Source organism: Microcaecilia unicolor, unplaced genomic scaffold (genome assembly GCF_901765095.1).
Source record: "Microcaecilia unicolor unplaced genomic scaffold, aMicUni1.1, whole genome shotgun sequence".
NCBI lineage: Eukaryota > Metazoa > Chordata > Amphibia > Gymnophiona > Siphonopidae > Microcaecilia > Microcaecilia unicolor.
In genome coordinates, this window is record NW_021963582.1 from 700019 (window position 1) to 727385 (window position 27367).

Sequence of the window (27367 nt, forward strand, 5' to 3'; positions counted from 1 at the left end):
AAGGAATGTCCCAATTTCTTCATATATGCCAGTGCTCATCTTCCATAACCTCCTTTAACATGAAGGGCATTAGAGGTCTTTCTAATTGGTTTAGTTTTAATTAGGCTGGCTTAATTACAAAGATCTCTCTTGAGGATTCTTTTGTCGTCTTTCCTCTATGAAGCAGGAAATGAAATGTTGTCACTTATTTTCTGCAGAAAAACGCCCTTACACCTGCGAAGTTTGCAGTAGGTCCTTCAAGCGACTGGATCAAGTGACTGCACACAAAATCATTCACAGCGAAGACAAACCTTATCAGTGCAAACTGTGTGGGAAGGCATTTGCTCACAGAAATGTTTACAAGAATCACAAGAAGGTAAAGCTCTGTCCTTGTTTCTTTAATCTATTAAGTGGGAAAGCGCGGGGTATAAATGTTACAATACAATAATTACAGTCAAGAATCTGAGACTAATGAGAAGAAAGCATCCTGTGCGCTGTTGGACACGGAAGCTGCGATGTCTCCTAAGAGTAATGTGGAATTAACGGAGAACGTGCTGTGTTTGTCATGTCTGGCATTGTAGCCACATGGCCGAGGCTGGAGAACTTGGCCTTTACTGCATGAGCTTGAGCAAAGTCACTTAACGTTCTCTAATAATGAGGAGCATTGTTGGTGCAGTTCAGTGGTGCAAGTAGGAAGGAAGATGACCTGCGGAATCATAAGTTAGGATTGCGGAGGGGACCCTCTGTGTATGACATTATTTTATGTGAGTGTGTTGGGGGGGTGCAAAGAGAGGGTTCAGGGCACAGCAATAATGCCTAGATTAAGGGCAGCTATCTCTATGTCCTTGAGAGTGATGGTACCCTGGAGCAGTGGCGTAGTGCCAGGGGAGCAGCCGCTCCCCCAAACGGAGTTCTGCCGGCGCCTATTTTTTTTCTCGTCCTGTTGCATTGAAAATGTACTCCGGCGCTGGCGGAAGTCTGCTATCTTGCCGCTTTCGCTTCCCCCCCCCCCGCACCATCAACCTGGCTCCGCTTCTGCCCTGGAGTACATGGGCCCCCCCCCCCCCCCGTGTTGCCCTCTTTGCTTTTCTTTTTATATTGTATTTCATTCCTTGTCCTCTTGCTCTGTTGTCGTTTCCATTTTCCTCTTTTTCCCTCCTTACTTTGCAATCTGCTCAAACATTTTTTGATGGGTGGGGTATAAACCTTTAATGTACTTGAAACTATGGTGTAATTAAAAAAACAAAAATCAGGTGGCGAGAACTGAAATCAGCATTAGTGTTATGGGAGTAATTGTGTTAACCGTCTGCCTGTTCTTTAACCTTTATAGAATTCTAACCTAGCAGGTGAAGTACGGGCCTATAATGTAGGCAGAGCATTTAGGCCACCGTAGAGCTGGTATGCCGGCACTTCAACGCCACAGATAACGTGCAGAAGTGTCAACTCTGCCTGGACACCTGGACATCTGATTAGCGCTTAGGAGGGTTTCCGGCCGGCCCCCGCTTTCTACGCTTAGCCCGTCCCCCTCATTCTATAATCACATGCACACGTTCTCACTTTTTTTTTTTTTAATTTTTAGAAGTCTTTATTGAACATTGTTAATTCTGAACATAGCGTGTCTCACACATATTCATTTCAAAAATACACATAACAATGTGACAATTGCATAACAAAGAATCTACCATTTAGTATTCCATATGTAGTCAAATACACATTATACTTCAACTTTTTACTTTTTATTTATAAGTAACACCCCATTCCCTACCTATCACCCTCCTCTCTAATATCTCCCCCCCCTCCCAAATTCCCTGTCCCTATCCCTTCTATTTCCCCCCCCTCCCCTCTCAAACCCTTCGTCTTTTATCCAGGATAAGCTTTAACAAAGGGCCCCCAAATCCCCTCCCATTTATGCAGTATTTTTCTTTTTAGAGCCGTCAGTCTCTCCATCTCACATATATATTTCACTTTTGTAATCCATCCTGCAATTGGAGGGACTGATACCACCTTCCAGTTCTTAGCCAGATTGATGCGGGCAGCATGCAGAGCTCCTCTCACCAGAAGCCACTGGTTCGAGGTGAGGCCCTCTGGTCTTTGTCCTAATAGAAAAATCAAGGGATGCCACTGTACAGATTTCCCCACCCACGTCTGCAATCTTGCACGCACTCCCCTCCAATAGGCCTGCGCCTTAGGGCATGTCCACCATATATGTCCCATCGAGCCTACTGCTCCACATTGCCTCCAACATTCTCGCGACACATTAGCATACATATGGTTCAGTCGCAAAGGTGTAAGGTACCACCTGTAAAAGACTTTTATGGCGCTTTCCTTTATAGCTACTGCCGTTGAGGACTTTAATATCCCTCTCTCCAATTTCAGCCAGTCCACCTCTGATAGGGTAAACCGTAATTCCCGCTCCCAATTCACACGATGTAAAATGGAGGGTTTAAGTTGTGCTATCAAATATGCATATAATTTCGTTGTCATACCTCTCATACCTTGTGAGGCAACACACACCTCCTCCAGTGGATGTATCTCTCTAGCCATGCATTCCAAGTATATAGGCCCCTGGAGAAAGTGTTGGAGCTGTAAGTAAGCGTAGTGATCACTCGCTCCAAGTCCGTAGTCCTGCACTAATGTTTCGTATGGTATTATATCGGATCCCACATGTAGCTGTCCCATTAGATCTAGTCCAGCTTCTGCCCATTTACTGAATATGGTATGCCCCAGTCCCGGTTCAAACATCGGGTTGTCCACTATTGGCGCCAATCCCGATGTTGGTGGCTGTCGTTCCCTAAACATTTGGTCCCAGTAGTAAAAGGTGGCCTGCACTGTGGGTGGGAATTTATCCACCCGGCCTCTAGCCTTCCCATTTATCCACATCAGGTGCCCCAGCTTGCGAGAACCTATCAATGCCTGTTCCATATGTACCCACAGTTTGTGGTCCTCTGCTCTAAACCACTCAATTGCTGCTTTAGACTGTGCCGCGTTATAGTAACAAAACAGGTTAGGAACCCCTAAGCCTCCATCCCTTTTACTCTTATATAGTAACGCTCGGGGCAAGCGTGGGCGTTTCCCATTCCAGATAAACCTCATCAAGGTCTCCTGCCAACTCGACAAGAAGGATCTAGACAAACGCATAGGAAGTACCTGGAAGAGATATAAAATCCGGGGTAAGACATTCATTTTAATTGCCGCAATGCGCCCCAACCAGGACAGTCCCATTGACATCCATCGATCTAGATCCCTCTGTATTTCTTTCTTAAGGCTCGGGTAATTATCTGTAAAAAGATTTGACAGGTTCCCAGGAATGCGGACTCCCAAATATCTTAAGTTCCTGTCTTCCCACACGAAAGGAAAAGATGTCTTTAACGTTTCCATCAATTCCGCTGGTACTCCCATCGCTAAGCCAATCGATTTACTGGCATTGAGTTTGTACCCAGAGACTCTAGTGTATTCCTCTATCACTTTCATTACATTTGGCAGGGAAGTCAATGGTTTAGTCAAGGTCAGGAGAACGTCATCTGCAAATAGTGCTATTTTGTGTTCTTGCGCTCCTATCTGAACTCCAGCAATATCTACGTTCTCCCGAACTGCAGCCGCCAAAGGCTCCATTGCCAGTGCAAATAAAAGGGGGGATAGTGGGCATCCCTGTCTAGTGCCTCGACTCAAAAGGAAAGCTCCGGAATTCCCCCCATTAACTCTCACACAGGCTTGTGGTGTCTTATAAAAGGCTTGTATCCAGGATCTGTAGAACTGACCTATCCCTACCCTTTGTAACACTTTGTCCAGGAATCCCCAATGGACCCGGTCAAATGCCTTCTCTGCGTCCAATCCTAACATCACCAGTGGTCTGTCCTTCACCTGCGCTGCATAAATCAGGTCCAAAGTTCTCCTTATATTGTCCCCTGCCTGCCTTTTAGCCACAAACCCCACTTGATCTGGGTGAATCAGATATGGGAGTTCTCTACTCAGACGATTCGCCAGTACCTTTGCCAGTATTTTAACGTCCGTATTCAGTATTGAAATGGGGCGATACGATGCACATTCAGTTTTGTCCTTGTCTGGTTTTGGTATAACCGCCACCCAAGCCTCCATCATCGTGTTAGGAAGTGGAGCCCCGTCTCTTACCGAGTTGATGACCAAGGCCAAGTATGGCGCTAGCTGACCAGCAAATTTTTTAAAAAACTCGTTTGTAAAGCCATCTAATCCTGGGACCTTCCCTGTTGGTAGTGTTTTAATCACCTGGAGCACCTCTTCCGCCTTTACTGGGGTGTCAAGTTCTCTCTTCTGCTGTTCTGACAAGACCGAGAGACCCCTCTCCTTTAAATAGTTGTCAATTTCCCCAATTTGTACAGCAGCATCCCTTCTATATAGGGTTTCATAATATTGAGCAAATCGTTCCCTAATCTGACCTGATGTATGTAGCATCTTACCCTTCTCATCTTTCACTCTCAGAATGTGTCTATCTGCTCTCATCTTTCGTAATTTGTGGGCCAGCAATCTACCAGGTTTATTTGTGCTTTCATAATATACTTGCTTTAGGCGTGCATGCACATATTTCAAACTCTCCTCATGTATCTCCCTCAACTCCAGTCGCACCGCTTGGAGCCTTCGGAAGTCCGCCACGGAGCCCGTGGCCTTATACCGGGCCTCCAGACCCCCCAGCCTCTCCACACACTGTGCCAGACGCTCTCTCCGCACCCTAGCCTTCTGACTAGCACATTTAATAAAGTAGCCTCTTGAGACTGCTTTAAACGCATCCCACACTACACTCAGTGCAGGACCCGAATCCACATTGGTATCAAAATACTCTTGCAAAACTGGGGTAAATTTAGCCACAATGTCCGGGTCCTGCAGCAAGGAGTTGTTCAGCGTCCACCTGCGTTGCCGCACCTCGTCTGTCAGGGATGGTACTATGGCCCAAGCTGGGGCGTGGTCTGAGATAGTGATGTGACCAATATATGAGTCCCCTCCTCCCTCTGATAAGGTCCTATCAATAAACACATAATCAAGTCTAGAGTAAGAAAGGTGCACATGGGAGTAGAAGGTGTAGTCTCTCCCCCTAGGATGTCTCAATCTCCACGAGTCATAAAGGCCCATCTCCTCCACTAAATCTCTCAATGCCTGAGATACCTTATAATCAATTGGAGCAGGAGGAGCCGAGCGATCATGTCCCGGTTGCATGGTGGCATTAAAGTCTCCTGCCATCAGCAGCTTGCCTGTAACAAAGTTTTTCAATTCCCTTTGGAGCCGCCTGAAAAATGACTCCTGGCGCTCATTTGGAGCATACACATTGACCAGAGTGTATTCCTCCTGCTCCAAAAGAACATGCAGCATGAGATATCTCCCCTCTGGATCTCTTTTTACATGCTTCAATTGCACTTGAACATCTGTTCGAAACATAATGGCTACTCCTCTTTTTTTAGTCCCCTTTACATCTGATGCACAATATACCTTCGGGTACTGCTTGAGGCGGAGCAAGCCCTCATTTTTCCTCAAAAAGTGGGTTTCCTGAAGAAAAACCACTTGTGGTTGCATTACACTTAATTCACGGCCAATTGCATGTCTCTTGTATGGGGAATTTAACCCTTTTACATTATAAGTAAGAAATTTAAAATCCGTCATTGAATTTACTCATGTCATAACATTTCAATGATGAAAGGTTTGAACTTAGCCCTAATCCCCCCCCCCCACTTATTCCCTCCCTCTCCCCTATCCTCTCTTCCCCCCTCCCACCTCCCTTCTCTATTCCCCTCCCCTCTATCTTTTACCCACCAACTGGTGCAACAGCACCTCTTGGGAACTTAGAGCAAGTAACTCCACCAGCCAAACAGTGCAACGTGTTTAAACAGTAACTAATTATAAGTACATTTCCTATCTCGCCTAATCCCCCCACCCCGCCCCCAACCCCACCGCATTTTCCACACATACAGCTCTATGCGTCCTCCACCTTCCAGCCTTTGGCAACCTCCTGTCTTCGTGATCTGATCACTCTCCACACATTGGTCTCAAGAGGGAGCAGCCCACCACAAATACAGTTTAAGTTATTCCAAGTCAGGTTGACCATGTTCATGTTTGCGGTGCTTTTTTCTTCCCAACCTTCTCCACTCGCTTCCACCGCTGCAATTTGGCTTTTGTAGATGGGGCCAGCTCCTGCGACATAGTTTCAGTTGAGGCCAAGCCCGCCACATACAAACACTGCCATGCTGCTTCTACCTTACGGCAGCGTACTTGTTCTCCTTTTATTTCAAAACAAATAGCAAATGGGAAAGTCCATCTATAGGGTATCTTTTCCTTCACCAGGATCTCAATAACAGGTTTCATTGTTCTTCTCTGGGTTAAAGTGAATAAAGAGAGGTCCTGGTATATCGATACACGTGCAAAGTGATGACAAGTGCAAAGTGATGACAAGTGCAAAGTGATGCATGTGGGTAAGAGGAACCCGAATTATAGCTACGTCTTGCAAGGTTCCGCGTTAGGAGTTACGGATCAAGAAAGGGATCTGGGTGTCGTCGTCGATGATACGCTGAAACCTTCTGCTCAGTGTGCTGCTGCGGCTAGGAAAGCGAATAGAATGTTGGGTGTTATTAGGAAGGGTATGGAGTCCAGGTGTGCGGATGTTATAATGCCGTTGTATCGCTCCATGGTGCGACCGCACCTGGAGTATTGTGTTCAGTACTGGTCTCCGTATCTCAAAAAAGATATAGTAGAATTGGAAAAGGTACAGCGAAGGGCGACGAAAATGATAGTGGGGATGGGACGACTTTCCTATGAAGAGAGGCTGAGAAGGCTAGGGCTTTTTAGCTTGGAGAAGAGACGGCTGAGGGGAGATATGATAGAAGTGTATAAAATAATGAGTGGAATGGATCGGGTGGATGTGAAGCGACTGTTCACGCTATCCAAAAATACTAGGACTAGAGGGCATGAGTTGAAGCTACAGTGTGGTAAATTTAAAACGAATCGGAGAAAATTTTTCTTCACCCAACGTGTAATTAGACTCTGGAATTCGTTGCCGGAGAACGTGGTACGGGCGGTTAGCTTGACGGAGTTTAAAAAGGGGTTAGATAGATTCCTAAAGGACAAGTCCATAGACCGCTATTAAATGGACTTGGAAAAATTCCGCATTTTTAGGTATAACTTGTCTGGAATGTTTTTACGTTTGGGGAGCGTGCCAGGTGCCCTTGACCTGGATTGGCCACTGTCGGTGACAGGATGCTGGGCTAGATGGACCTTTGGTCTTTCCCAGTATGGCACTACTTATGTACTTATGTACTTATGCTCCATTATAATCCACCATGTTGGTCTGGCGCGCTTTCTGCCATATCTGCTCTTTACTGGCATATGTTGTAAATCGGACGACCATGTCCCGCGGTCTGTTTTCTCTAGGTTTACCCAACGCTCTATGAGCTCTATCGATGCCCATTGCTCCAACATCGAAGTTTTCTCCCATCAGCTTTTCACAGATCGCCCGCACCACTGTCTGGACGTCCTCCTTCCCACCATTCTCCGGGACGCCTCTAAACCGGAGATTCTGGCGGCGACCTCTATTTTCTATATCGTCCAACTGGAATCTAAAGTCCTCAGCTTGTTCAGCCATCTTAGTCATTCTCCTGTCTACTTCCTCATTCTTCTCCATCTGTTCGTCTGCTCTCTCTTCTAGCGCTTCCACCCTGCCTCCCAATTCCCTTAGGTCCACACTCAGCGCATCCACGTGTTCTAATATTTCTTCCTTAGAAGCCTGGATTTCGGCGCGAATTACCTCAAGGCACTTCGTCAATTCTGACGGGAGGGCCGACATTGGAGGCGAGTCCCCGCGATCTGCCCGGGAGCAGGACGGCTCCGTCTCTGGTGAGCTCCGCGGTTTGGGGGAAGCAGGGTGGGATAGGCCCCGTAGCAGTTGCCTCGTGGCGAGTCGCTCGCCATCGCGAGGCGGCAGGCTGGTTTTTTTACTCATTTGCGACGGTTGGAGCGATCGTCTTCACTTTTCTAGCGCTTCAGGCCGAAAATGATCGAGATTATCACATAGAATGCTTAATTAAAGGTGGGGAAGGACGGAGCTCGAAGATCAAGCGGCCATTCAGCTACGTGACGTCACTTCCTCTCCCACACGTTCTCACTTTTAACCACACAGGTTACAGAATAGCGCCGGTACATGCGTGAATTAACACTGAAAGCGTGTCAGTCATGCGCAGAACTGTGCTAAGGCACTGTTCTACCAGTCTTATAGCATGCCACTGGGAGAAGGACGGGGCAGGGTCATGCCAAGCGCTTACATTCACGAGTGATAGCGTTTTGGTGTGAGTTTTTACGCCAGTCTTTGATGTGGCATCAGTGGTTGTACCTAAAGTTAAGCGCACATATACAAACTTGCGCTAGTATTATATATTAAATTGATACCTGGTATTTGCTTCAAAAATGTAACGGAAATATATACAAGTCCACTGTGAGCAAGTGTATCTCTTGTCTACTAATATTATATTCTGTGTGTGTCGAGGAAAAGACTTCAGCTACTCGGTTCAAATAACGGTTTTGAGTCCTGTGAACCGTGACGCTCAGCGTTTACTATGGAATATTCAAAATCCCTTTAGGTAAATCGACTGGTGAGTATCCTCATTAGTCAGAAACACCTCTTGTATTCTATATTCTTCTAGAATGTCTTATATAGTAATGTAGATAAACATGTACTTAGCTTCTATTAGCTCCGCAATTGCTGGGAACGCTAATATTATATAGCAATTATTGCACATAATTAGTGCAGTTTAACCTAGCGCCTTGGTTTAGCTGAGCTTACTAGGAGTGGAGGAGCACCGGTCTTGTAATCCAGGGGTGGCCGGTTCAAATTTATTTATTAATTTATTACATTTGTATCCCACATTTTCCCACCTATTTGCAGGCTCAATGTGGCTTATAGAGTTTGGTTATGACATAATCATTCCATGATATCAGATACAATTGGTGATGTACAAAGATTGAGTAAGGGAAGAGGGAAGGTGTTAGGCAGGATGGAAGGTGGACTTTAATGATTGGGTGGATTGCTGAGGTAGTTGTGTAAGGTTATGGGTTGTCTCACTGCTGCTCCTTGTGATCTTGGGCAAGTCACTTAACCCTCCATTGCCTCAGGTACAAACTTAGATTGTGAGCCCTCCTGGGACAGAGAAATATCCAGAGTACCTGAATGTAACTCACCTTGAGCTACTACTGAAAAAGGGGTGAGCAAAATCTAAATAAATAAACCTCCTATGTGCCTAACTCCTGTTTCTTGTCCACTCACTTTCTAGGCACCTAAATTTAAAGCTGAGCAGGAGGTGAATTTTGACAGGGTCAGTTCTCAGAGCCTCACAGTCTTGTACATTGAGTTATTAACCTCTCTGTGCTCACTCAGCTTGGAAACTGTTTTGGATAGAATTTGCAAATGCCGCTGTGGGATATACATTGATGGTGTCTAGAAATATTATTCTGAAAACTCACCTGAGGACATCTCTGCTTTTCAAAGCAACACTCAAAAAAAAAAGGACTCAATATCATAAATAATCAACAGAAGCGTAAATGCATAAAGGAGAGTAAAAAGTCTCTAAAAGCTCAGGGTAAAACTACCTCAAAGAGCTTAAAATCTTCATCCTTAACAACAAAAAAAAAACCCCTTCCTCTTGTATTCAAACTTTATTTCACTCAAAAGTTATATAAGCACAACTTAATATAACTTAGCTTGTTGATGTTGCTTTTCATGCCATAGAGCCATCACCATAAAACACCGCCTTGACCAGCCATGGCCAGAGTTTCGCCTTGCTTCATCAGGGTCAGCGGTGTATAACTAAGTTAGAAAAAGAAGAAACCAGGCACCAGACGAATAGAACAAAGCAAAGACAAACAACTGGTTCTTACTTGCTCTGGAACTACTACTACTACTATTTAGCATTTCTATAGCGCTACAAGGCGTACGCAGCGCTGCACAAACATAGAAGAAAGACAGTCCCTGCTCAAAGAGCTTACAATCTAATAGACAAAAATAAAGTAAGCAAATCAAATCAATTAATGTAAACGGGAAGGAAGAGAGGAGGGTAGGTGGAGGCGAGTGGTTACGAGTCAAAAGCAATGTTAAAGAGGTGGGCTTTCAGTCTAGATTTAAAGGTGGCCAAGGATGGGGCAAGACGTAGGGGCTCAGGAAGTTTATTCCAGGCGTAGGGTGCAGCGAGACAGAAGGCGCGAAGTCTGGAGTTGGCAGTAGTGGAGAAGGGAACAGATAAGAAGGATTTATCCATGGAGCGGAGTGCACGGGAAGGGGTGTAGGGAAGGACGAGTGTGGAGAGATACTACTACTACTACTATTTAGCATTTCTATAGCGCTACAAGGCGTACGCAGCGCTGCACAAACATAGAAGAAAGACAGTCCCTGCTCAAAGAGCTATGTAATAAAAGTGAGCCAAGTATAGGACAATCAAGCCATTGTGACATCACTGATGAGGTTGGCTCTTATTGGTGGACTGAGGCATTATGACATCACAATATTAGCTCTGGTTACAAGAGACTACTACTACCACTACTATTTATCACTTCTATAGCACTGCAAGGCATACGCAGCACTGTACACCATACATGAAAAGACAGTCCCTGCTGAAAGAGCTTACAATCTAATAGACAAAAAATAAATAAAGTAAGCAAATCAAATCAATTAATGTGAACGGGAAGGAAGAGAGGAGGGTAGGTGGAGGCGAGTGGTTACGAGTCAAAAGCAATGTTAAAGAGGTGGGCTTTCAGTCTAGATTTAAAGGTGGCCAAGGATGGGGCAAGACGGTTGCATGTCTTCTGGCTCACACAGTACTAGAAAGATGGCTGTTCCCTATGAAGGGTGACACCAGACGCCACTGTTTCAAGGAGCCAATCAAAACAGATAGCCACCATCCATACACAAAACCTAAACAATTCAAAAGAAGCGACACCACTCAATTTTAGCATTCAGGTTGAAGGGGGCAGACTCAGGAGTAATGTCAGGAAGTATTTTTTCATGGAGAGGGTGGTAGATACGTGGAATGCCCTCCCGCGGGAGGTGGTGGAGATGAAAACGGTAATGGAATTCAAACATTTGTGGGATAAACACAAAGGAATCCTGTTTAGAAGGAATGGATCTATGGAATCTTAGCCGAGATTGGGTGGCGACGCTGGTAATTGGGAAACAAAATTGGAGCTGGGCAGACTTCTACGGTCTACGCACTGATCGTGACTGAATAGATAGGGATGTGCTGGAGTAAATTTTAAGGGGCTTTGACGTTAGCACCAGAACTTAGTACAAGAACAGTACTGGGCAGACTTCTACGGTCTGTGCCCTGAGAGAGGCAGGGACAAATCAAACTTGGGCATACTACTACTGAAAAAGGTGTGAGCAAAATCTAAATAAATGTCAATGAGTTTATCTTGTTGGGCAGACTGGATGGACCGTACAGGTCTTTATCTGCCGTCTTTTACTAGCTCTTTCAGGTTCCTTAGAATTTAAGCGGAAAACTCATCATTGTTAGCTTGTCACAATAACTTCTGCCTATCACCCCCTCTATGGGTGATCTGTTGTAAAACTGTTCAGCGTAACTGAGCAAACTCACGCCCAACATTTACACAGTGTTCTGTTAAAGGAGACGTGCTTTTTTGGGTTCTAATCTTTCTCTTTTGCCCAAATAGGCATCTATATGATGATCTTGACATTCACCCCACATACAGTTTTTGTCACGGACAAATAATACAATATACTAAATAATCTGACTTGTAGGAAGTCTTTCTTTGCCATCAAGCGGTATCTAATATTCATAGTCTGATCAATGAACACAGACGCCTTTTTCTACCTTAGTTATACACCGCTGACCTTGATGAAGGAAGGCGAAACTGGCCATGGCTGGTCGAGGAGGAGTTTTATGGTGATGGCTCAAAGGCATGAAAAGTGATGTCAACAAGCTAAGTTACACTAAGTTGTGTTTATATAACTTTTGAGTGAAGTAAAGTTTCAATACAAGAGGAAGGGGTTTTTTTTTTGCCACTGATGAAGATTTTAAGCTCTTTGAGGTAGTTTTACCCTGAGCTCTTTGAGGCTTTTTTTCTTTCCTTTATGCATTTATGTTGATTATTTATGATATTGTGGTTCGGCACTGAAAAGAACACAGTTTGCCGATCCTTCTCCCTTGATGTCAGTTGAGAGGAACTTTATGAAGTCTGTTTTCTTTACTGGTATTGAAAGTATGCATTTCATTCCACAATCAGAAACTCTATCTGGGCTATGAAAATACCAAAGAGATGAGCTCCGTGTGTTGTTTTAGGCCCAAATGTGAAGGGTCTGACTCCTACACAAGCCTGCCATTATTCTAACTCTGGGTTACATGCTCAAGAGCAAGAGGCTGCACTGTGGCCACAGCACCAGAATTACAGGCCTGGAAAAAATGAAAGGGCTGGTTTCCTGCCCAGGCTTTGATGTTCCAGTTCTTCTAACAGTTTTCACAGCTTGCCTCCTCTTATATGACTTGGGATTCTCTGCGCTGCCCTGTCTCCTGCTTCCAGTGCTGAAACACGTGAATGCAAAAAGAGCCCCTGGTTCAGACAAACTGTGCTTTCTGCTTCAAGCCACACATCAGTTAGGGGCCAGCAGAACAGATATCTTAGTGTACAGTGATCCTGCCAACTTACAATGTGGATATATTTACAGAAAAATGCCCGATTTACGTCCAGCAGTGGTAGCACACCCACCCTTTAAAAACAAAAAGAGAGGGGGGGCGCAAGAATGTTCCTCCTCTTCCCAATGAGTAAAGTTAATCTAACTGTGGAATGAGGACATGCTGATTTCTACTTGTGACTATATAGTGAGGTCCTGACTGCATGGGGCTCCCCCACCCCAGACCCTACCACTGCCCCCCCACACACGCTACCACCACCACCGCATCCCTTACCTTGAAGTGGTGGTCTAGTGGCTTGTTCGGGGACAGAGACACTGGCTCCCACTCAAAGGACGCATCACGTTCAAACTCTGTACCTTGGTCCATAAAATCATCCATGGCGACGCTCCAGCCTACATGTCGGACCTAATAGAACTACCACCCAGAAATGCAGACTGCCACAACAATTTTTTTTAAGTCACTCTTTTGGTGCTTGAGGTAGTCCTGGCTCAGGCACTGACAGGAAGGGTGACATTTGGCAATGAGCTGCGGATTACTGCCACAATTTTAACATGGCAGTAATTTGCATGCTTGTTGATTACTGCATCCCGTGGCAATTTGTTTGCGGGGGAAACCCATGTGTGGTCAGCGGCGCTAATTCACTGCTTTCTGCATTAGCCCTTAAGTTTGTACTTGAACTAATGGATGGTGAAACTACTTACCCAAAGATTGTCAGTGGAATTTGAGCCCTGACTCCTATGGTTCAGTCCATTGCTGTAACCATTAGGCTGCTTTTCTTCTCCACTTACACTGTTGAATAAATGAAGCACTGCATGAATTGTATATTGGGAGAGTCCCGTGCCCCCCCCCCACCTTGCCTGAGGGGTTAGCTGCAATTACAGTAATTGATTACCCTGTTCCTTCCCTCCCCTGACCCATTGTCTTTCTTCTGCAGACCCACTCTGAAGAGAGACCATTCCAGTGTGAGGAATGCAAGGCTTTGTTCCGAACCCCATTCTCTCTGCAGAGACACCTGCTAATACATAACAGTAAGTGCACCATTCACAGGGTCTGGGAAAAGAACTACTTGTCCAGGGGCACAAGATTGAAACCAACTTTAACAATGTGGAGGCCTGAAAGAGCCCGTGCTGAGAACAGGAAGGATAACAGCAGGGGTCAGGGGAAAGACCCAAGATCAGCATAAGATGAGCTGCTTCTTTGCAAGTAAAATCTGCAAGGTGGATGAGCAGCTGTCTCCGGTGTTAGCCTTGTTTAATCTTTTTTTTTTTTTTAAATAAGAAGTTTTTATTAACAGTTTAGCATGGAGGGAAAAACAATCTACCTTCTAACAACAGTATAGTTTTTACAGAAAATTTGTTTCCATCAAATTACAAATGCAAAAACAGAAATCAAGAGGAACAACCTTCAACTCCATCCCCAACAGTATAAGGAGAACCTTATGGAACTTCAAAACTTTGTAGGATACAGTGGCGTAGCCAAGGGTGGGCTGGGGTGGGCCCAGGCCCACCCACTTTAGGTTCAGGCCACCAAGTAGCAGCACACCTATAATGTGGCTGGCAGGGACCCCAAGCCCCACCAGCCAAAAACTTCCAACAACGTTTTGCTGCCAGTGAAAATCTGCTATTTAAAAGGTATACGGGGGAGAGGGGATGTTTGAAAGACCATATGGCATGCAGGCGAGAGAGGGAGAAACCAAATCACTTTTAGGACAAGGTGGAGTGCGGCCCACCCACCTTGGGTCCAGGCCCACCCACACTTGGGTGTCTGGCTATGTCCCTGGTAGGGTATAATGTATAGTAGAGAAAATTAACACCATTTCCAACCTCAACTCATTCCCTAATCAAGCCCCCCCTCCTAATCAAGGAGGCATAAAACAGGAGAAGCCCAATATAGTCCAGTTAAACAGCATTTAAGCAGAAGAAGAACAAGTAAAAGGATCCCAGATGAGTTCCCATTTGTGAAGGTAGTGTCGACAAATTACTAGTAAATGCTCTATTTCACAGATATACCATGGTTTGTTGAGCCTCTTCACCAGTGGAGGAGCAGACTATTGCTTCCAATGCACTGCCATTTCACTTGAGCAGCACGCATAGCATGCTGCACCAAGGTAGCGTGAGGAGATGCTAGTGCTGGGACCTTCTTGGGAAAAAGGAAGAAAACTGGCTACCAAGGAATGGAACGGCCCAGCCACCTCTGCAATGCTGAATTGCTTTCCAGAAGGCACGGATCTTGACACAGGACCACCAGATGTGACCCATTGTACCAAGTTCCCCACATCCCCTCCAACACAAAACAGAAGGTCCACGAAAGATGTGTTGAAGACGGGCAGGTATTAGATACCAACGATACAAGACTTTTACACCATTTTCTTTGAAAATTACAAAGACAGACAGGTTCGCCAGTGTCTTTTCCAGAACGCTCCACTCATCTCCCAGCTCCAGGCCTAGCTCACGCTGCCAATTCCTTCGGTACAAGGTATAAATTGGACGCTATGAGCACAGATATTTATATAAACAAGTGATCAAACCCCAAGTCCTCACATAGGTCCTCTAAGAAAGAATCTTCTCGCAGAATTGTAGAGCGAATGGATGACAAAGAAAGAAAATGAGAAAGCTGAATGAAGGCGTTATCTATCAAGATATAAAAGGAAATTCTTCCAGCAGAGAAGGAAAAGTTAACATGGAGTCTTCTTCAAAAAGCTGGCCCGATAAAGACCCGATAAATACCAACGAGTAAAGACACTACGGTCAATACCAACTACTACTACTACTACTACTTAACATTTCTAGAGCGCTACTAGGGTTACGCAGCGCTGTACAAATTAACAATTAAGGACGGTCCCTGCTCGGAAGAGCTTACAATCTAAAGGACGAAATGTCAAGTTGGGGTAGATAAGTTTTCCTGAGAAGAGGTGAAGTGGTTAGGTGCCGAAGGCGATATTGAAGAGGTGGGCTTTGAGCATTGATTTGAAGATGGGTAGGGAGGGGGCACGGCGTATGGGCTCAGGGAGTTTGTTCCAGGCGTGGGGTGAGGCGAGACAGAAGGGGCGGAGCCTGGAGTTGGAGGTGGTGGAGAAGGGTACTGAAAGGAGGGATTTGTCTTGAGAGCGGAGGTTACGGGTAGGGACGTAAGGGGAGATGAGGGTAGAGAGGTACGGAGGGGCCGCAGATCGAGTGCATTTATAGGTGAGTAAGAGAAGTTTGAACTGTATGCGGTATCCGATTGGAAGCCAGTGAAGTGACTTGAGGAGAGGGGTGACATGAGTATATCGGTTAAGGCGGAAGATAAGACGTGCGGCAGAGTTCTGGATGGACTGAAGGGGAGATAGATGGCTACGTGGGAGGCCGGTCAGGAGTAGGTTGCAGTAATCAAGGCGAGAGGTAATGAGAGAGTGGATGAGAGTTCGGGTGGTGTGCTCGGAGAGGAAGGGGCGAATTTTGCTAATGTTGTAGAGGAAGAAGCGACAGGTCTTGGCTATTTGCTGGATGTGCGCAGAAAAGGAGAGGGAGGAGTCGAAGATGACACCAAGGTTGCGGGCAGATGAGACGGGGACGATGAGGGTGTTATCAACTGAGATAGAGAGTGAAGGGAGAGGGGAAGTGGGTTTGGGTGGGAAAACAATAAGTTCAGTCTTAGACATATTCAGTTTCAGGTGGCGGTTGGACATCCAGGCAGCAATGTCGGATAAGCAGGCCGAGACTTTGGCCTGGGTATCCGCAGTGATTTGTGGTGTGGAGAGATAAAGCTGGGTGTCGTCGGCATAAAGATGATAGTGGAAACCATGAGAAGAAATCAGGGAGCCTAGGGAAGAGGTGTAGATTGAGAAAAGAAGGGGCCCAAGGACAGATCCCTGAGGAACTCCAACAGAGAGCGGGATAGGGGAGGAGGACGCACCATGAGAGTGTACTCTGAAGGTACGATGGGAGAGATAAGAGGAGAACCAGGAGAGGACAGAGCCCTGGAACCCAAGGGAGGACAGTGTGTCAAGAAGTAGGTTGTGATTGACAGTGTCAAAGGCGGCGGAGAGGTCGAGGAGGATGAGGATGGAGTAGTGACCTTTGGATTTGGCGAGGAATAGGTCATTGCAGACTTTAGATAGTGCTGTTTCTGTTGAGTGTAGGGGGCGAAAGCCGGATTGAAGCGGATCAAGGATGGCATGAGAGGAGAGAAAATCAATACAGCGGCTGTGAACGGCGCGTTCAAGTATCTTGGAGAGGAAGGGTAGGAGGGAAATGGGGCGGTAGTTGGAGGGACAGGTAGGGTCAAGTGATGGTTTTTTGAGGAGTGGAGTGACCACAGCATGCTTGAAGGTGTCCGGGACCGATGCAGTGGCGAGAGAGAGGTTAAGGATATAACAGATGGTGGGGGTGATGGTAGGAATGATGGTGTTGAGTAGGTTGGTGGGGATGGGGTCAGAGGAACAAGTGGTGGCTTTCGAGGAGGAGAGGAGATGGGTGATTTCCTCTTCGGTGATAGCAGGAAAGGAGGAGAAGGAGGCCTGGGTAGGTTGGATGACAGAGTGAGATATAGGCTGAAGAGGAGGAGAGGGAGTAGTGGAGAATTCGAGGTTGATCTTCTGGACCTTGTCACGGAAGTAGTGGGCTAGAGATTGAGGAGAGAGTGAAGGTGGGGTGGGAGCAGAGGGCACTTTGAGGAGGGAGTTGAGGGTGGCGAATAGACGACGAGGGTTAGAGCTGAGGGAATTGGTCAATTGGATATAGTAGCCCTGCTTAGCGAGGAATAGGGAGGATTGGAAGGAGGATAGCATGAATTTGAAGTGAATGAAGTCAGTAAGGGTGCGAGATTTCCTCCAGAGGCGTTCAGCCGAACGGGCGCAGGAGCGGAGGTATCGGGTGCAAGGGGTCAGCCAGGGCTGGGGATTGGTACGTCTTGTGGGCCGGGGGGTGGACGGTGCAAGGGTGTCAAGAGCAGAGGAAAGAGTGGCATTGTAAGTGGAGACAGCTTTGTCAACGGATGTGGAGGACAAGATGGAAGGGAGGAGATCAGAGATAGTAGAGGATAAGGTGGGGGGGTCGACAGCCTGGAGATTTCTGGACGTAGTAGTTAGTGTTGGGCGAGATTGAGGGGGAGGGTGCTGAAGTGTGAATGTGATAAGGTGGTGGTCGGAGAGGGGAAGAGGTGAGACGCAGAAAGTGGAGGGTGAGCAAGTAGAAGAGAGGACGAGATCGAGACAGTGGCCAGATTTGTGAGTAGGGGTGGTGGGGCTCAGTTGGAGGTTGAAGGAGGAGGTAAGAGTGAGGAACTGAGAAACATACGAATCGGAAGGGTTGTCAATGTGGATGTTGAAGTCACCGAGAATGAGGGATGGGGATGAGGGCTCAAGAAAGACGGAGAGCCAGGCATCGAAGTCGGTAAGGAAGGAAGGAAGGGATTTCTCAGGGGGGCGGTAAATGACTGCAACTCTGAGTGGCAGTGGGTGGAATAGACGGATGGAGTGAACTTCAAAGGATGAGAAGCTGTGAGACTGAGGTAAGTGGAGAGGTTGGAAGCTGCAGGCGGGCGAAAGTAGTAGTCCGACGCCGCCACCGCGGCCGACTGGGCGGGGCGAATGGGAGAAAAGATAACCTCCGTGGCATAGGGCTGCGATTGAGGCAGAGTTGTCCGGGGTGAGCCAGGTTTCAGTTAGGGCGAGCAGGTGAAGGGAATGGGAGATGAAGAGATCGTGGGTGAAGGGAAGTTTGTTGCAGATTGAGTGGGCGTTCCATAGGGCACACGAGAAAGGGAGGGAGGAGGGGGGGAGGAGGGGAATAGGGATGAGATTGGAGATATCACGGGATCGTTTGCATAAATGAGATGAGGATGAGGACAGGTGTGGGGGACCTGGGTTGGGATTGATGTCACCCGCTGATAGCAGGAGAAGGAGCAAGAGAGTGCGGAGAAGGGTGGGTGATGAAGGGTGACGAAGGCGGCGAAGACGGGATGCGCTTAGGAGGAAAGGGGAAGGGTTCATGGCAGGAAGGAGGTGTTGAAGGTTGAGAGCTAGGAAGGAGGAGGAAGACAGTAGGGATGGTGAGGTGGTGGGTAGGTAGAGGAGGGTGGAAGAGGATAGGGATGGGTAGTGAGATCGTGTGGAAGACAGCGGTGAGAGGAGGAAAAGATTAGGGAGGGACAGGGCAAGGAATAGAATGTGAATGGGGGCCATGGGTAGTGACTGAGGTGCTCAAAGGGAAGGTGGGCTGGGAAACAGGCAGGTGAGGGTAAGCAGTCGGGCAGGAGAGTGATGAGCTGGTAGGAAGATGGGCTGGGAGGCAGGGGGGTGGTAGACAGTCAGGTGATTGGTGGAAAGTCAATGATTGGCTAGTAGTCAGGTTGAGAGGCAGGCTGGAGTGGTTTGAGGCAGGATCTGGCGGACTAGGACAAGCTGATGCAGACAGATTGGAGTAGGCTGGGACAGGCTGAAGCAGACGGACTGGAACAGGCTGTATCAGGCAGACTGGAGTAAGCTGGGTGGAGCAGAGGGCCTGGATTAGGCGGGCTGGAACAGCAGGAGCAGAAGGCTGGAGAGCTGGATCAGGCTGACTGGAGCAAGCTGGATTAGGCTGGATTAGGCGGGCTGGAACAGCCGGAGCAGGTGGCAGGAACAAGCAGGAAGCGCTGGAACCGACGGAGGCTGGAGTAGATGGACTGGGATGAGTAGGAAGAGCTGGATCCGACGGAGCAGGGACGAGCAGGGGGAGCTGGATCAGGCGGGCTGGAGCAAGCTGGATTAGGCGGGCTGGAACGCGCAGGGGGAAGCTGGATCAGGCTGGAGCAAGCTGGGTTAGGCGGGCTGGAACAGCTGGAGCAGGTGGCTGGAACAAGGAGGAAGATGCTGGATCCGACGGACTGGGACGAGCAGGGCTGGATCAGGCGGAGTGGAATAGGGTGGCGAGCTGGATTAGGCGGGCTGGATCAAGCAGTAGCATGTGGGAAGAAGCTGGAATCGATGGAGCTGGAGTAGGCGGGCTGGATCAAGCTGTAGCATGCAGGAAGAAGCTGGAATCGATGGACTGGTACAGGGTGGTGGAGATGGGCTGGAGCGAGCAGGGAGAAGCTGGAGTGGTACAGGCTGGACGAGCTGGGTCAAGCTGGAGCAGAAGGCTGTGATAAGTAGGCAGGTGGACTGGAACAACAAGCATGGAAGCAGGAAGAAGCTGGATCGTGCGCATGCAGGCAGATGGAGCAGATGAGGCAGATGGAGCAGATGAGGCAGAGCAGGCAGGCAGGCAGGCAGGGAAGCTGGGCCTGCAGACTGGTCAGGGACGAGGTGTGGCTGATGGATTGTTTCCCACGGTCTCTGTCCCTGCTCCGGTCGGCCCGTACGCTGGATCGCCTTGAAGCCTGTGCAGATGTTGGATCGGCCGGCTGGAACGGGCTGGTGGACTCTCTTGTCGGCGCTGCGACGTCCCGGGCGTCTCGGTCCCGTGGTCCGCACTGCAAGTACGCACCCAGGCCGTTCCGGCCGGGGAGTGCGGTGGCAGTGCCCAGGAACACGGTCGACCAGTGCGGCAGGCTACGGACCGCCCGATCCCTCTGCGCAGGGGAGAACACAAAGGATTGAAAGCTATGGGTGTGAGGTGTGACAAAATACGGTTCTGGTTCAAGAAAAGTATCCCAATAGTAGAAGGTGGTGTAGGTCAAGGGACATAGTCCAGTACCAAGGTGTCTGTGTTTACTTGGAAGCCACATAAGAGCACCCAATGGCCTGATACCATTCTAAAGCTGCATGCACTTGAGCTGTCCTACAGTACCAATAAACACTGGGAACTCCCAGTCCTCCTCACCTCTTGTCCTGGACGAGGTCGTCTACCGGACCTGATCAAGCGAGTGAAACGATCTTGCAATTTAGAAAGAAATCCCCAAGGCATCCGACGAGGGAGAACCTGAAACAAGTAAAGTAACCGGGGCAAAATATTCATTTTAATAGTAGCTATACGACCAAACCAGGAGAGGCCCAGATCTTCCCATCAGTCCAGGTCACAAGAAAGGTCTCTAACCAGGCCAGAGTAGTTGGCAGAGAATAAATCAGAGTACCATACTGTCAGGAAAACCCCCAAATAGCGAAGCCATATGTGGCCCAACGGAAAGGAAGGATGACTGTAGAGAATCCAATAGCCTCATGGGTAAGGTGATGTTTAAAGCCTTCAATTTGTTCATGTTAATTTTGAACCTAGAGACTGCAGAGTACTCCCCAATAACCCGCAGAAGGTTAGGAAATGAAGTTAGTGGTCAAATAAGAGACAAAAGCACGTCATCCCCGAATAATGCCATTTTATGCTCTCGATTGGTAAGGCAAACACCAGAAATGTCAGGATTCGAATGCACCGTTGAAGCGAAAGGTTCATAACCATGGCAAAGAGCATTGGAGATAAGGGACACCCCTGACGAGTACCCCTGGACAAAGAGAACAAAGCAGAGTTTCCCCTGTTAACCCGGACATATGCTTTAGGAAAATAATTATAGAAGGCCTGGATCCAGCTACAAAAGGAGGGACCTAACCCAAAATGTTTCATAACCCGATTCATAAATGGCCAATGAACTCTGTCAAAAACATCTAAACTAAGAGGGCATATTGGAATCCGATCGTGTTTGGCCAGGTATAGCAAATCCAATATTCCATGTATATTGTCCATGGTTTGACGATGGGCCACGAAGCTAACTTGGTCAGGATATATGAGAGATGGTAAAACTGTTGCAAAACGATTAGCAGTGTATGCAGGATGCAAAGACAGGGTCATAAAGAAACTATAAACTGCCCAAAGCACTATACGTAATGTCTCACGATTTAACAAATAGCAATTAAGATACCAGAGTCTCAATCAGGGGAAACACCAATGAGAGAACAGGTATACTGCAAAAAATACTTAAATAATAAATATGTTTATTATTCTCAGAGTGATAAATCACCCAAGCGAGGAAATGCCAAAGCGATTTATACCTCTAAGGGTGGACAAGCTTCGCGATCATTGATCTATTCCATAATTTTCAATTTTTTAGTGATCAAAAAAAACCTGGTGCTCTAAAGTAAACTTCACTCATTAATACCTATTCTCTCAAGGTGCCCCACCTGAACCACTCACACTAGTACTCAATAATAATTTAGCATACAGTGGGGGAAATAAGTATTTGATCCCTTGCTGATTTTGTAAGTTTGCCCACTGACAAAGACATGAGCAGCCCATAATTGAAGGGTAGGTTATTGGTAACAGTGAGAGATAGCACATCACAAATTAAATCCGGAAAATCACATTGTGGAAAGTATATGAATTTATTTGCATTCTGCAGAGGGAAATAAGTATTTAATCCCTCTGGCAAACAAGACCTAATACTTGGTGGCAAAACCCTTGTTGGCAAGCACAGCGGTCAGACGTCTTCTGTAGTTGATGATGAGGTTTGCACACATGTCAGGAGGAATTTTGGTCCACTCCTCTTTGCAGATCATCTCTAAATCATTAAGAGTTCTGGGCTGTCGCTTGGCAACTCGCAGCTTCAGCTCCCTCCATAAGTTTTCAATGGGATTAAGGTCTGGTGACTGGCTAGGCCACTCCATGACCCTAATGTGCTTCTTCCTGAGCCACTCCTTTGTTGCCTTGGCTGTATGTTTTGGGTCATTGTCGTGCTGGAAGACCCAGCCACGACCCATTTTTAAGGCCCTGGCGGAGGGAAGGAGGTTGTCACTCAGAATTGTACGGTACATGGCCCCATCCATTCTCCCATTGATGCGGTGAAGTAGTCCTGTGCCCTTAGCAGAGAAACACCCCCAAAACATAACATTTCCACCTCCATGCTTGACAGTGGGGACGGTGTTCTTTGGGTCATAGGCAGCATTTCTCTTCCTCCAAACACGGCGAGTTGAGTTCATGCCAAAGAGCTCAATTTTTGTCTCATCTGACCACAGCACCTTCTCCCAATCACTCTCGGCATCATCCAGGTGTTCACTGGCAAACTTCAGACGGGCTGTCACATGTGCCTTCCGGAGCAGGGGGACCTTGCGGGCACTGCAGGATTGCAATCCGTTATGTCGTAATGTGTTACCAATGGTTTTCGTGGTGACAGTGGTCCCAGCTGCCTTGAGATCATTGACAAGTTCCCCCCTTGTAGTTGTAGGCTGATTTCTAACCTTCCTCATGATCAAGGATACCCCACGAGGTGAGATTTTGCGTGGAGCCCCAGATCTTTGTCGATTGACAGTCATTTTGTACTTCTTCCATTTTCTTACTATGGCACCAACAGTTGTCTCCTTCTCGCCCAGCGTCTTACTGATGGTTTTGTAGCCCATTCCAGCCTTGTGCAGGTGTATGATCTTGTCCCTGACATCCTTAGACAGCTCCTTGCTCTTGGCCATTTTGTAGAGGTTAGAGTCTGACTGATTCACTGAGTCTGTGGACAGGTGTCTTTCATACAGGTGACCATTGCCGACAGCTGTCTGTCATGCAGGTAACGAGTTGATTTGGAGCATCTACCTGGTCTGTAGGGGCCAGATCTCTTACTGGTTGGTGGGGGATCAAATACTTATTTCCCTCTGCAGAATGCAAATAAATTCATATACTTTCCACAATGTGATTTTCCGGATTTAATTTGTGATGTGCTATCTCTCACTGTTACCAATAACCTACCCTTCAATTATGGGCTGCTCATGTCTTTGTCAGTGGGCAAACTTACAAAATCAGCAAGGGATCAAATACTTATTTCCCCCACTGTAAGTGCTCTCTCTTAAATTTTAGAACTCTAACTTTTAAGTATGGACCATTTAGGGGTTGATGTTTTCCACTCAAACGGGGAGGAGCAAGAGAAACATTTTTTAAAAGCACTTAGCTTGTGTAAAGGTGGTCCGCTGACAAAACGTGTGTAAGTCCAAAACTTCTTATATATCAGCGTTCAAAACTCCCACCAATACTCCATTGAAGCACATAAAAAGCATCGGGAACAATAACTGTCCATCAAAAAAAGGTCCCACATGCTGTCAATATACTGTGGTAATCCACGCTAGTCCATTCTGAGATGATTTATTTAAACTGGACCCCATCAGACCTCTGCAGGGTTTCGTTGTCAACTTCATCAGGGGAAGGTGATTGATGAACTTTTCAGCGAGGCAAGATAAGTGCATAGTTTTCACCAAGTATACATTTTTAAGTAAGTAGTGATTTTATAGCACAAAGGTGATTGGGAAGCATGAAAAAATGAGCGAGTGTTGCTCCCTAAAAAATTCTGTACCCAATGAAAGAAGTGCTATGCCACTCTGTAGCAGTGTTATTGACTGCAGTAATAGTGGAAAATATCTGAGGGTACTCTACATACAAAAAATATTTCTTTATATGATACTGGTGTGAACTATCAGAAGCACTTTTATTGAGTCAGTGGCTATTAGTCCTGGTTTGGGTTATTTGTGATCAGATGTTACCAGAGACATTGATATTGTAAAATTGCTTTCTATTTATTTATAATGACATTTGTATCCCGCATTATCCCAAACAGAGTTCGGGTTCAATGAGGCTTACAATCCAGACAATTTAGTACAAACATATTCTGATAAAGGAAAAATGTTGAGTAAATCTTCTATGCACGGCCATATGAAACTTTACAAAAATGATTTTATGAATTATTTTAGAAGGTTGTATTGTGTAACAAACATCAAATTATAAGCAGTTATACAGGATAAAGTTTGAAATAGCATTTTGCATAAAAGTGGTTATTTCTGTCTTCCGTTATTGTTGCAGGACTTTTTCTTTTCAAAAAAGAAAAAGAATCGGAAGAAGATTCTACCAATTAGTACGTTGATAGGAGAAGCCAGCAGAGAGGACTGTTTTGCAAGCAATCTTTGTACAGTTAGGATGATGGAGAATTAGGAGTTCTCTGGATCCAGAATGGAATTACACGTAGGGAGGTCAGTCAGAGGGAGCATATAGTCAGGGGCCATTGGAATGCAGAGAGACCTAATTTGAAGGCAAACCTGACTTTGATTGGAAGCCAATGTAATGAGTAAAGGAGTGGCGATGCCTTGTTAAATCGTGAGACATTACGTATAGTGCTTTGTATTTTCTGGTACCTGCTGACAGCTGTATTTTCTACAAGCTGCAATTGTCGACTAGTTTAAAGAGGCAGTTTTTGATATAAAGAATTACAATAATCAAAGATGCTTTGGAACCACTCAAAGAACGTATTACATTTAAGATCTGCACCCTGGTTCACAAAATCATCCCCGGAGATGCTCCGGCCTATATGACAGACCTGATTGACTTGCCATCCAGAAATGCTAAAAGATCAACACGCACATTCCTGAATCTTCACTTCCCCAGTTGTACAGGACTAAAATACAAACTAACACATGCATCTAGCTTCTCCTATATAAGCACACAGCAGTGGAACGCATTGCCAATGGATCTGAAAATAATTGACAATCTAATCGACTTTCGCAAATCACTGAAGACCTATCTCTTCAACAAGGCATACCGCAGTGACCCATATTAGGCACTGTAATACAACACAACACCTCTCACTTGATATCCAGATGTTTTCTCCTTATGCTTATTGTTTAGTTCTTGTAGATCATCTATATTCTCTGTATCATATAAACTGCATCTATACTCTGAAATGACGTGCTATTAATCTATCTGTTTAATCTTCCTGGTCATCAATATTCTTTAGGTAATGTCAATTGTCTCTTTTACTCTGTAAGGACGATCCATTATGTTATTCACTTAATCTATTATGTCATCCTGTTCTCTATTTAACATCAACTGTACCTTTTACTCTGGAGTGGCAAATGCCATGAAGGAAAATTGTAAGCCACATCGAGGCTGCAAATAGGTGGGAAAATGTGGGATACAAATGCAGCAAATAAAATTAACCAGTGAATGTAGAAGAAGTCTCAGGGATGACTGTTCCAATAATCAACAGAGAACAGATTTGTATCAAGGTAAAATAACACCGTTTAATCAAGACAGAAATAGATGTGTCAAAACATAGAAACATGATGGCAGATAAGGGCCAAATGCACCATCCAGTCTTCCCATCCTCAGTAACCACTAACTCCTCCTTTCCCTGTGATGAAATTATCCAGAATGATCCCAAGGATTTTCACTGAATCTTAAAGGTGGTATCTTTGCTCCCTTTAAGGTAAGTAGATCCAAATCCAGGTTGAAGTATCATCCTGTGAGCTGATAACCAGTTAGCAATCCTATCCAGTTTCTGAGTAAGATCAGAGAGAAAAGATGGCACATAAGAATCTGTAGGAATCAGCATTTGAATGTCCTCATAGATGTAAAACGTAAGCCCTATACAAATGAAAATATTGACGAGTATAGGTCCTAACACTGATGTGTATTTATTTTATTTATTTGTAGCAATTTTCCCACCTATTTGCAGGCTCAATGTGGCTTACATTATGCCGTAGTGGCAATTGCTATTTCCGGAGTGAGAAATACAAAGTTCATACATGTTAGAGTAGAGAGGTGTGGTAGCCGTGTTAGTCCACTCTTAAAGGTTATCAATAGAAATCAAACAAAATAAAACATGGAAAAGAAAATAAGATGATACATTTTTTATTGGACATAACTTAATACATTTCTTGATTAGCTTTCGAAGGTTGTCGAAGAAGGGCAACCTTCGAAAGCTAATCAGAAAATGTATTAAGTTATGTCCAATAAAAAAGGTATCATATTATTTTCTTTTCCATGTTTTATTTTGTTTGATTTCTATACATGTTAGAGTAAATTGTAGAGTAAGTTAGACAGTAATTTATAGAGTGAGTTAAACAGTCAAATATAGAAAGTTCATTTCAGCATGAGAAGTAGAATGGTAGTGCGTTAACGTTCATTAGTGATAGAGTGGTTGAAGCAATCGTGTAAAAAAAAAGTTCGGTTTTGGTAGAATTTCGTTTTCTAGTATTTAGGATGGATCTTTGTGGTATGCCTTTTTGAACAAGTTGGTTTTCAGTAATTTTCGGAAGATTGTTAAGTCGTGCATTGTTTTTATGACATTTGGTATATGGACATGAATTAGAGGATGGGACGGAACTGAGCCAATGGACTGAAAAAAATCTTTACGGTAAGAGGCAAACCACTTGTGAACCATACCTGATACTGAGAGCTGATGGATAAGCAGTGAGTGATCCACTAAATGAAAAGCAGCATAAATATCCAGTGAGAGTGTTACTACTTCACATCCTTGATGAAGAGAAGTGTAAATAGTCAAGAGGCTGTTCAGTCGAGTGATATGTATGAAACCTGGGTTGTTTAGATAAATGAAAAACCAACTGTGTAGCTACTATCTTTTCTGCAACTTCAGAAAGAAATGGAAGATTTGATATTGGATGATAATTGGGGGTGTATAATTAGAGGGATGAGACTTCAAGCCTTTGAGGCATGGGTGAACCATAGAAGTGTTCCAGTTTCCAGGTTGTGTGATGATTGCACGAAGCATAGGCAAGAATGAGTCATGACACTGTTTTAAGAGTGATGTAGGAATGGGGTCTGATGGAAAAGTAGTGGACAAGAGAGCTAGCCACATGCAAAAACGTCAAAGGAGAAGGCAACATAAAGTTATGAAAACCTTTGCAGTGTTCCAAATTTGCATCTGTAGGGGCAGAACGGTAAATTGGCAGGAAAATGAGGGTGATAGTGAAGATCTCAAGGTCTGAACTTTCTCAATGAAAGCCAGTGCAAGACTAATCAGCAGGTAGATTAGAAGGCAAGAATGAAGAAATGGGACCAGAAGAGAGTTGTCTAATTAGCGTCAAGAAG

General features: G+C 45.7%; 1 protein-coding gene across 1 annotated transcript in view; it reads left to right on the forward strand.

Annotated features, from left to right (window-relative positions):
• Positions 1–27367, forward strand: part of LOC115459460 (PR domain zinc finger protein 5-like) — a 241324-nt gene that overhangs the window by 90163 nt on the left and 123794 nt on the right. Inside the window, exons 9-10 of the mRNA XM_030189282.1 lie at positions 198–355; positions 13561–13654. Of these exons, the coding sequence (XP_030045142.1) occupies positions 198–355; positions 13561–13654 (252 nt within the window). The remainder of the gene's footprint in view (positions 1–197; positions 356–13560; positions 13655–27367) is intronic.